General features: G+C 57.9%; 1 protein-coding gene across 2 annotated transcripts; it reads right to left on the bottom strand.

Moving 5' to 3' along the window:
- Nucleotides 1-1,331: 1,331 nt before the first annotated feature.
- Nucleotides 1,332-10,402, bottom strand: UNC93B1 (unc-93B1 regulator of TLR signaling). 2 transcript variants are annotated; one of them, XM_019645618.1, is made up of 11 exons: nucleotides 10,219-10,402; nucleotides 9,917-10,058; nucleotides 9,220-9,373; nucleotides 6,787-6,948; nucleotides 6,429-6,561; nucleotides 5,977-6,070; nucleotides 5,286-5,410; nucleotides 4,614-4,796; nucleotides 3,845-4,118; nucleotides 2,958-3,076; nucleotides 1,332-2,157 (listed from the first exon to the last, which is right to left on the bottom strand). In XM_019645618.1, the coding sequence occupies exons 1-11, from the start codon at nucleotides 10,312-10,314 to the stop codon at nucleotides 1,825-1,827; spliced, it is 1,815 nt and encodes a 604-aa protein (XP_019501163.1). In that variant the 5' UTR covers nucleotides 10,315-10,402; the 3' UTR covers nucleotides 1,332-1,824. The 2 variants fall into 2 exon arrangements, with proteins under 2 accessions (XP_019501163.1, XP_019501164.1); XM_019645619.1 differs by lacking the exon at nucleotides 9,917-10,058 and having other exon boundaries at nucleotides 10,219-10,309.
- Nucleotides 10,403-11,383: the final 981 nt, after the last annotated feature.

Below are 11,383 nucleotides of genomic sequence, written 5' to 3'. Positions count from 1 at the left end.
ATTTTTCATGGTGCTCCTAGGCCAAAAGAAATATTCAAGTTCTATTTATGAATTACTTCAGGCCCAAATAACTTAAATATTTATGTTCTAATAACTTAGTAGTCATTTAGAAAATAGAATTCACATCAATAGAAAGAAAAAATGGTATTTACTTCATTCTTTAATATCACTACGTACTGATCAGCTGTGTGCCCTGGTCAGCTTCTCAAACCTGGAAAGCATGTTCCACGTTCACTTTTTAGCCTCAAAACTACAGGAAATCCAGCTTCTCAGTTACGATGTGAAAAAAAAATGTGGAATGATCTAATGTTGAAACTGTGAACCACCTGGACTTTTTAATTTGTTCAGAAATTTAGAAAATGTAAAATATGCCCTGCGCCTTTTGAGGTTTCCTGCTGGGGGGTTTCACTCCTGCCTTCTCTTCCAAAGATACACTTTACAGAGAAGGATCCTGAGGCTCAGACGGCTCTAGCGTCCCCTGAGAGGCTACTAATCCAAACTCAAGTGAGGGCAGCGAGGGGCGGAGAAGGGGGTCCCGGTTTATCGGTTATCGGTAGGAGAATCTAGTCCTGCTGCTGGAGTGGGTGGGGACAAGGTTCTGGCCTTCAGCCAGGAGTGGAGGGGGTGTGGAGAGTGAGGAATGTTGTGGCCCCAGAACTGTTTGGGTGCAGTACGGGTCTCCATGACACTCCTGTGGCCCCCTTGCCTGTCCTAACCCAGGTGTTCAAAGCCTTCACAGTGGGGTCTCAGTCCCCTCTCCCATATAAGGCGGGGTGGAGAAAGGGGCACCCTCAAGCTGTAGAGGGGTCTGTGTCTCTCATGGGCATTGAGGCTGACGCCAGAAAGCAGTGGCCAAGTTTACCTGCACTCAGACCATTCCCCTGGCCTGTACCAGGCACAGGGTGACCCTGACAGACTCCCCAAGAAGTCCTCTGGGGAGCTGTGGGCAGAAATGTCCCAATGGATAGAAAAAGGATGGGGGTGGCCAGGGAGGCTGGGTATGCTTATGAAAACGACAGGAAGGGGGCAGATGGACCTAAGCCTCTGGAATCTGTTCAATCTTCTAGACCCAGAAGGGACTGGTAGCTCGTCATTCTCCACTACTGTCCCTACAGGCCACCCCAGGAACTCCTTTTGGGGTGGGACCGGCCAAAGCTGGCGCGCTCCGAAGGGGCGGGGCTCTCCGGAGGCAGGACGACCTGGTGGGCGGGGCTTATGGGACCCTCCCTGACACCGGGAAGTCAAGGCCTGGCAACAGCGCCCCCCGAGGCTGGGTCAGCCATACACACATCCGGGGCGCTCTCCGTACTCCCACGACCTGAGACTTCCCAGTCAGGACAATACAAAATCTCTTTATTGCTCACATTCTATAAAAAGTCATGCGTCTTGGTGGGCCATGGGGATGAGTCGTGCAGAGCAAGAACCACGCTCGGCTCAGGCCTGAAGCTGACAGCTGGGGCTGGACACGGGGGAGGGGGCGGCAAGAGGACCCGGTGCCTGCTCCGGGGCTAGTGCACGTGCTGGGGGGCAGCGGCCCTGCGGAGTTCGTGGAGAGCGGCTTCTCTAGGGGAGGGTCCAGCTGTGCTCTCCCAAACACTAGGCCTGGCCGAGGGGTCCCAAAGTCCCACCGCACCTAGGAGGAGGCTAAGGAGCAGATTCCAAGCTCCAGGTGGTCCCGGGCTCCGGGAGGGGCATTCCCAAACATGGGGAAAGAGGGCAGAGGGTCCTTCCCGAAGATGGCACAGGAATCAGGGGGAACGCCCCCACCCCGCCCCTGACCTGAAACACAGTCAACTGAGGCCAGCTAGTAGGCTGGGCCCCTCACTACTCCTCGGGCCCGTCGCCTCCCTGCGCCTGTTCGTAAGGGCAGGGCCGGCGGCAGAGGCCGGCTGGTTCGGGGCCGGGTCGGGGCCCGGAGGGCAGCGCCGCGTCCTCCTCCTCGTCCCCTCGGCCGCAGCCGCCGCCCGCGCCGTGCTCGCCTTCCGCGTCGCTCTCGTCGGAGTTGTCCTCCTCCAGGTAGCGGTAGCCACGCACCTTGTGCTGGGGCCGCGGGATGCGGGGCTGGCGCGGGACGACGCCGCGCTGCAGCTTCTGCTCCATCGACAGGTAGGAGATGGCGGCCACCAACAGTGTCAGCAGCAGCACAGCCAGCTTGGCCTGGGCGCACAGGGAGGGAGGCTGGGGACTTGCTGGCCGCAGGCCCTCACCCAGATGGGCCCACTCCCACCCCGCACTCCTCTGCATGGTACTCTCCTCCCAGAGCGGCCCACGCCATTTGTTTCTTCCTGCCGGCAAGGCTCAAATCCCAGCTATGCCCCCTTATAGGCAGATGTGAAGATGTTGATTCGTGCGGGACACAGGCCCGGCCCCCCCACCCCTTACCGGGGCTTAGATTATTCTGGCCCTTACACGTGGAGAGACCATAAGTAATGTTTCTCACACATTTATGACTAACCCAGTCAGAAAGAATTCTATGACATAACTCAGCACCTACACACATATTTGCATGCATACTCCCTGCCGTTTTCTATTGTTTTTTAAAATGTTAGTCAGGACCTGCTAACCTGATCCATCAGTTGGGTGGGAGCACAGCACCAGGGCCCCCGAAGGCAGGCCATGAAGGGAGACAGAGCCTCAGCACCCCTCAAGGAGCCCCACATCTGGTGAACCAGTTATCCAGCTACCCACAAGGTGGCTGGGAGGAGCCCAGAGGCAAAGAAACTGTGAACCCCTTCAGACACCAGTCAACAGGCCCTCGGGAGATGAGGCAGTAATAGAAAGCTGGAAATGGGACCACCCAGTGGACTTGGCCCAGGGCCCAGTCCTTGTGGAGTAGCGCCCATCAGGGGCTGTGAGGCCAGGGGAGGTACTCAGAAGGTATATGGTGCCTCGGTGGGGGGGTGTGTGGGATGCCTAACGCCCCAGGGGCTCTCCTCCTACCCAGCTCTCAGCCTCACCTTCATAGGCAGGCTTGAGCCCAGGTATACCACAAAGATGGCCACGGCTTGCCACCAGTGGTAGATGGTAAAGATGAAGTCCTGTCGCTCTTTGTCCTCATACAGGATTCCCAGCAGTGCTGTGGGCGGGCAGGACAGGGCAGGAAGGGGAAAGGTGTCAACCAGGGTTCAGGGTGCTTGATCTCCCACCTGAGACCCTCCTAGACTAGGTGTTAGGTGGGAGCACCTGCAAAGCTGTTGGACAGGTCCTGGCCTGCCCCCTAGTGGAGACCGTGGTTATCACGCTGCCCCCCTGAACGGAGCAGAGGAAGGAGCAGGTGAGATGAGACCCGATGCAGGAGGGCTTAGTTCTGGGACACATGTGGCCTCAAAAGTGGAAAGTTTTATGTGCAGTCACATCCTGTCCTCTCCCAGACCCCAGGAGCTCAAAGCCAGGCCTACAAGGGCTGTTTCTCTGCCTCACTCAGGGCTCAGGGAAGGCAACCTGCTTACAGCAACAAGCTTTCTACAAATCAAACCTGAAGTTGGGAGGTTTGAACTTATTTCCCCCCAAAAAGGAGCACTGGACAGGAAGTAGGGGGACCCAGATTCCACTCTCAGGAATCTAAGGTGGAGAGGTGGTACAGAGATGTGGATTCAAATATTGGCTCTGTGGGTGACTTGGGGTAAGTTAACTCCCCAGGGCCACTTTCCCCATCTGTAAAATGAGATGGCACATACATGTTATGTTGTGAGGTTTAAATGTGAGAAAGGCCACACAGCACCTGGCAAATCATACCCTCACCTGCTGGAGATGTCTGTGCTGCCCCCAAACCCCGCCCCCCCCGCCCCCCAGGTAGCCACAGAGTCCCCTGCCCAGCCATCCCAGTGCCCATGGCTATACTCACTGCTGAGCCCGGTCTTGTTGAGGGCACTGCCCACACCCCAGAGGATGGCTGCTACATAGAGGATCCACATGTGTTGCAGGACCCGAGGTTTGGGGGCCCAGAAAAAGAGGCTTATAGTGAGCAGCAGGTGCAGTCCGGCCCCTGACACCAGGGGCACCTGGCGCGGCAGCCACAGCCCCAGCAGGCCCAGGACTGAGGAAGCCGAGGCACCCAGGCTGTAAGCCACGAGGAGGTAGGGCAGGCGTTCCAGCCCCACTGAGCACACGCCATAGCACTGGGGGAACAGAGGTGACAGTGTAAGGTCAGCTGGCCCAGGCTCTGGCTCTCCTCCGATGAGGTCTCACTTTAGGCCACACCCTGCCCTCTCTGGGCCACCTTGAGGATAACTCCCTCCGAGCCTCATGGGAAGGTTCCGGGGAGGCAGAGAAGGAGAAAATGGTTGGAAACGTCCCCAGACACCGGGGCTGCACCCTGCATGGAATCAAATGCTTTATGGGCGTTATACCATCTCAACTGTATAATGCCTCCAGGAGTGAGGGTTGTTACTAGACTCACTTCACAGATGAGGAAACTGAGGCTCAGAGAGGTTAAAATAATTTGTTCAGGTAGAGGAGGAATAAGGAAACAGAAGGAAAAGGGATGGACCTATTTGGGACATACTTGTACATACCTATACATATAATTCAAAACTTATTTGCTGTTTATCTGAAATTCAAATTGAACCCGACTTCCTGTATTTTTTCCGCTAACCCTAGCAGGCTGTACTTACCAGGGCGATACCAGTGCAGGCAAACAACACCTCGAAGCCGCTGTAGATAAAGAAGGGCACGAGGTGGCGCAAGCGGAAGTCGCGCACGTGCTTGAAAGGGAGCTGGAAAATGTTGCCCCAGCCCACGCTGCGCAGGTCAATCTCTTCCGTGGGCCGGTACGCGGCACCGCACAGGCCAAGAACCTAGGAACCCGAGCAGTAAGGGGGCGGGCAGCTAGGCCCCCTCGGTCCTGTCCCCGGGCCTCAGCCCCGCCCCTCAGCCCAGACCCCGCCCCTAGGCACACCCACACGCCGCCGCCGCAGCCTTGCCTCCCAGGTCCACCTCTAGGCCAAAACCACGCCCTAGCCGTGCCCCCAACGCCTTAGTTCTGCCTCCAGTATCGCCCCCGAGTTTGAGCCGCACCGTCTGACTCTCGCAGGTCACAGCCTATCCGCTCTGACCCTGTCTCCAGCTCAACCCCAGACCCAACCTGATTGCCCTCCAAATCCAGTCTCAGTCCACAGGCATCAGCGAGGCCTCCCCAGGACTTAGCCCTGGTTCCCGACTCAGACCACGTCTCCAGGTCAGAACCCTGCCCAGGCCACCAGCCACACGCCTAGGCTGCACCCCTTTCTCCCCGCCTCTGTCCCCAGACTTCATTGACTCCGCCCCACCGCCATCCCAGGCCGCACCAGCAGCATGGCCAGGAAGGCCACCGCCATGAGCACGCTCTCCACCACAATGAGGTTTCGGCTCCGTGGTAGCGTATGTAGAACGGTCTTGTTGAAGCCGCTGAGGATGCCCTGGCTGTTAGTGCCTGAGAAGGGGCCGAGGGGGGGCATCGTGAGCGAGGGCGTAGGGCACACTGTCAACAAGTGCAGCGAGGCATGTGGGTGGGTGCGGAGGGTCAAAGGGGCGAGCGAGGGCAATGCATGCAAAGGCAGGGTTCCTTTGGGGAGCAGTTTGAAGGTGAGGGCCACCAGGACTGAATCCTTCCCCCACCTCCCTTTCTGCCCTATTGCCCCAGGCTGAGGGGGAGGGAGCACCAGTCCATAGCCCACCTCCAAACATTCACCCTGCACTGATTGAGCTCTGAGGGTATGCGCTGCAGGAATGAGATCCTGCGGGCAGCTTCATCCCAGATGGCACCTCCTCCTGGCAGCCTTCCCTGATGCAATCCCTTCCCCACCCCCGCAGGCAGATTCTAACTACATATCCCTACAGGGCTCAGTGCCTCACCTGCCAGAGCTATGGGACACTGGACTCTGAGCCCTGAATTCTGTGAGAGAGCATACTCTCTGCCCTCGAGTGCTCAGTGTCTGCTAGGTAACTCAATGAGGGAGGTGGGCAGGACTCCGGGACCCCACCCTAATGAGGACTAACCGCAGCTCCGCACGTTGTACAGCGTGTGGTTCAGGTCATACAGGTAGTGGTTCAGGAAGTAGATCATGGGCAGCTGGGCGCAGGCGAAGCTCAGCTGTGGGCAGGAGGGCAGTTTGGGCCAGGCTTGGGGCATGGAACCAGGCAGGGGGCACATGCGTGATCTGGGAGGAGTCTGAGCACACAGCCTTAGGGGGACAGGAGCCCTCCCACCTCTGGGGGCAGCTTGGTGGTAGGAAGGAGTGCCCAATGCAGGAGGACTTCCTCCTGGTCAGCACTGTGGAAAGGGAGGGGACGAGGTTTTAGTCACTAGGGGTAAGCAAGCAGGGGTTGGCCCAAGAAAGGGCAGTAGGATTAGAGGACTGAACAGGTTATGGGATGGGCTCCAGTGTGTGGGTTCTCAGGCTGAAATACGCCTCCACCCCACCCCCCAGGGCCCCATATGTGGCACTTACATGAAAGAAGCTATAGAAGATGGCTTGGAAGACCAGGAGATAGGGCGCGTGGGAGCCCCGGGGCGGGCGCTGCTGGGGGCCGTGCTCATCCCTTTCCTTGTAGTGGGAGTACTCGTAATACTTCTGGGCCATCCTGGACCACAAAGGAGAGAAGGTTCTCCCCAGCCCAACCTCTACCAGATACCTCTGCTTCCTGCACCCAGAGCTATGGGCTGACCAGCCCCTGCGTCTCATGGATGGGGAAACTGAAGCCCAGAGGCCAGAAGGGGCCGATCCAAGACGCCCTAGCCAAGGCTGGCAACGCAGCAGTGTCTCGGCCCAGTCTCCAGCCTCCCACCCTGCTGCCCACCAGGCTCACCTGGTGATGTAGTTGCCCATGGAGGCCCACAGAGGCACGATGGCCATGCCCAGGGCCACGGCTGAGGGCACAAGCGTGTAGTAGCGTTCCCAGTAGTTGGTGGAGACAAAGAGGGCATAGATGCCCACGCCTAGGAACATCATCCACTTGGTGCCAAAAAACCTGTGGGAAGTGGGAGGGACGCTGGTACCATGGGTCTACCTGGACTACCATGGCCCAATACCCAAGTGGCCACAACTCCCTGCTCACGAGGCTGTGTGAGGTGGGGAGAGATCCCTGGCCTTGGAGTCAAGGGCTCTAAGATGGAGTCTCAGAGATACCGACTTTCTGAGTGGCCTCAGGCGAGCCGGTGTATATCCACACACCAGTTTTCACTGCTGTAATATGGACACAGAGCCCAAAGCACAAGGCTCTCCTGGCCAGATGCAAAGATGGAGGCTGATAACGTGGGGTGAGGGTGTCACGAGTCAGTGCCTTATGGGCACATCCGGCCCTCATTTGTGCTCTGGGCTGACGCACCAACCCCCTTCTCCACCCAAGCTCCTGTGCTGGGACTGCAGGGCCCAGGCACACGTCCAAGGGACTCGACCCAAGCTGGCTCAAGGAAACTTAGGAGCAGAGAGAAAGAGGCTCTGCTGCTGCCCAGTGGCAGGGCTGGCACCCTGGCATCCCTTCTTCCCTGCCCACCGCTCTTGCAGTCCTTGTAGTCAGTCAGGAGGGTACCTCCTCTCTGTATCCTAAGAAAACAGCCTTGCTGGCTCTGGGAAAAAGCCACATCACGTTCAAATGGGGTTGACTAGTAACAAGAAAAAGGCCCATTCAGGGCATGGAGGCTGGTCAGGCTAAAAACCACCACTGAGATCTTTTGTTTTTGTTTGTTTATTTTAAATATTTGTGCTCATTAATTCCCTTTGGGTTCCAGGAAGTTTAAAGTAAAGTGACCCTGGTTATCCGATACAATGACTTTGTCTTCTATCACAGGGCCATGGGTTCTTTAACTATCTTTATTTTGCCACATAAAAAATAGAGAGGCAGCCCCCTCTGATCTATTGGGGGGAGGGCAGGTCACACAAAATGCACTGTACATTTTGGTGGAGTAAAAAGGAAAAAACACTCGTCATTGCTTGTGAGGCTGTGGTTTGAAAAATGACACACACAGCTAGCGGTCATGCAGATGGGCATAACCCTTGGGAAAATCAGCCTGATTGGGCGAGAGGCAAGCATGAGAATGTGAGGGTTTTCTGGCTTTATTTAAACTTTCAATCTGCCAGGTGCTGCCTGTGGGAGTTGGGCAAGCTGTTCCATTTCTTGTTTTCTCTGTGTGTAAGATTCCAACACCTCCCTCAGATTGTAAGGAATGAGATAACACATATAAAGGACCCACCACGTAAGCAATAAGTTAGCTGTTGGTATTAATAGTGAGGGGTTTCAAGAGCCATAAAGCCTTTTACATGCTTCTGACCAAGTAAGGGTACTGCTGGGAATGTATCCTGGATTTTTTTTTTTTTAAAGGAAACAGCTACAAAGCACAGGTGAACACGCAAAAAAGGAGAAGGAGCTGCGATGTGCAACTCTGAGCCACAGCTGGATGCCCAGATCTCTACAGAAGTTGCCACCAACACAGATCCCCACTGTGAAGACTGGAGCAGGCCAAGATGTGTGCAGTGAAAGGACAGAAAGCAAAAGTGAACGTGGCACACACGTGTTCTGGCGACAAGGACTTAAACGTATGCCAGTGGGAGAACAAAGTTAGCCGATTTACTGGAAGGTTTCCGTGGGACTTTCTTTTTTTCTGATTTCAATTATGATTCTAATGCTGTTTGTGCAATTGTGATAAAGGAATTTTTTAAAGGGGAACTGAAACACATCTAATTTGTCAACTGGTCTCTGGGTCCCATCTGAGCACAGATCTGCCTCCTGGTGGGGAGGGTCTTGTGGAGGTGGTTTGGGCACTGGCCAGGAGGCTGGACCAGATGCCTCCAGGCTCGCTCTAGAGCAGGTCCTCTGGGGCACCTGCCCAGCCATGCCCTTTCAATGAGAAATGTCCCTTGACACAAGCCACAGCTGATTGGGCAGGGGTGGGTGCCTGGGCCTTGCTGGCTGATCAGATTCTCTCCAGAGATTCTACAGCCCTGACCCCAAAAAGGTCGCTGTGGCTCCCAGCCACAGAGGAGGGCACGAAGATAAGCTGAGGGAAGGAGCCTGAGTGAATTTCTGTTGCTTGAAACTCCGTGTGCCCTGGGCAAAGCTTGTTTCCTTTCCCAAACCCAGCTTCACCCCTTCTTTCTTACCCCTCCAGGTAGGCAAGGCCTCTCCCAGCTCCCTGCCTCCCAAGACCACCAGGATAGCTGGAGACCCTATGGTCCAACAGCCCCTGCACCCCTTCAAGATCGGGGTGACAGCCCAGCCCTCATGGGGACCTCGGTGTCACACCTGATGAGCACAGGTGTGTAGAGGAGCGCTGCGATGGGCATCACGTTGATGCCTATGAGCATCTTATTGTCGATGTCGGGTAGCCCCATGTTGCCATACTTCACCTCGCGGTAGGTCTCATCATAGTGCAGGATCAGCTGCATCTGCAGGAGGCCTGGGGACAGGGAGCTGGCTTGGAGGGGACGGCCTGGCTCGGGAGGCAACCAAGCAGAGGCTGGGACGCATTTACCAAAGGGATCTCCGAATCCAACGCCCATGAGGACAGGGGAAGCCAGGCTTGCCAGCCACAGCAGTGTCAATGACTTGAATCCAGACTTCCACCCCCACCTGCCTAGCTCCGCAGGTCTCTTGGACCCCAGCTCTCCTGATTTCCAAGGCTGCAGACCCGCCCAGGGCGCCCAGCCCCCTGCCCACACCAGCACGATAGGCCTGGTTGGGACCTGGGGACACTGCACAGTATCGCCCCACCCTCACATGGCGGGGCTGCAGCTGCAGCTGCGAGTGCAGCACCCTGGGAAGTGAAAGAGGAAGCGAGGCCGAAGGGCCCCTACGGTTTCTCTTTCCCAGGCTGGGTCTAGGGAAGTTAGGGCGGCAGGGCGGGTGGGAACGGGGAAGCCTTGGGATCAAGCGCCAGAGCCCACAGGGCTGGCGGTCCCCCCTCGCCTGGCCCCACGCTGGCCCCGCAGCGGGCAGGTACCCAGGTAGACACCGTAGGTGAGCGCGCCGCCCGCGCTGGCCGCCAGCACGTTCTTGAGCACGCCGAGGCGCTTGCGGCGGTAGTAGCGGCGCTCCTCCTCCTCCTCGTTGTAGTTGGGGTACGCGCCCACCAGCTCGTCCAGCTACGGGGTACGCACTGCACTCGCATCCGGCAGGGTGCCCAGGGCTTCGCACCCCAGCTCCCGCACTCCCGGTGCCCGCCTCCCGGGCCACCCGCACCCCGGCCCCGAGGGACGGCCCTGTGGGTTCCCGTATCCCCTCACGGTCCCCGTCCTCGCTCACCGGGGCCTCGGGCCCGTCGGGGTCCCCAAGCCGGTCCTCATCTCCCTGCGGCCCCGCGGCCCCAGCCACCGGGTAGAGTGGCGGCTCCGCCTCCATGGCCCGACCCCGCTGGAGGACTTGTGGTGGTGGGCACGGGCGCACCAGCAGCGGGGCCGGGCACTTCCTCCCTGCGGCGGGGACCTGGCCCCGCCCCGTACCGCCTACCCTGGGAGGAGCGGCCCCAGCACAGCTTGGGGCCTGTCGAGGGGGTGGGGGGGAGAGGGGGAGAGTGGGAGAGAGGGAGAGAGGGAGAGGGAGACCTCATGCGACCAGGACCCGGCCTCAGGGATGTGAGATACCAGTTCAAATCCCCGCTCACCCACTTTATGGCTTTGTGACCTTGGGAATCAACTCTGCTTTTCTGTGCCTCCGTTTCCTCACCTGTAAAATGGGGGTGCTGGACACTACATCCTAGGGCTATTGCCGGATGATTGAGTTAATGCAAAGCCTTAGAAAAGTGCCAGGCCCATAATAAGCTCAATGTTACTACTGTCATCCCTAGCCCCACCTCCAGGCCTCATCTGGTGTGTTTGCAGGTAAGAGAAGCGCCCCCACAGCAGCCCCAAAGAGGGCTCCCACCACAGGACTTTGCCGCTGGAGCCCCCCCTCCCACACACCCTCCAGCTTCAGTTTTGGGACCTGCAAATGGGCATGGGAGCCCTGGCAGAGCCACTCGGAAGCCAAGATTGTGGTGGCTGCTGGACTACAGTGAGGTGACCCCGTCACCACCCTGGAGCAGCGTTCAGAGCCTCCTGAACCCACCCAGCTGGGCACTGGGTCCGGGGCTACCAGAGGAGCCCATGAAGTTCCCGCTTTGCCTGAGCTGATGCCCCATAGCGCTGGCTGTCGCCCTGGTTAAAAACACCTGGGAAGCGGGCCGGCCGAGTGGCGCGATGGTTAAGAGCTGGTTTGGGACCCCAGAGGACCCCGGTTCGGATCCCACATGTGAGGGCCAGTGACACTGCCCTCTACAGCTAAGATGGTGAACGGCAGCTCCACCTGGGGCTGGGCTGCTGTGGGTCACCGGCGACGGCGTAGGCTGCAGCCCCTGCTGCAGTGGGTTGCCATGGGCTACCATATGTAGCCAGCAGCCAGCGTGAGCGGCCAGCAGCCACCGTGAGCGGCC

Source organism: Hipposideros armiger, unplaced genomic scaffold (genome assembly GCF_001890085.2).
Source record: "Hipposideros armiger isolate ML-2016 unplaced genomic scaffold, ASM189008v1 scaffold_93, whole genome shotgun sequence".
Lineage (NCBI taxonomy): Eukaryota > Metazoa > Chordata > Mammalia > Chiroptera > Hipposideridae > Hipposideros > Hipposideros armiger.
This window is presented reverse-complemented; position numbering and strand designations above follow the sequence as displayed.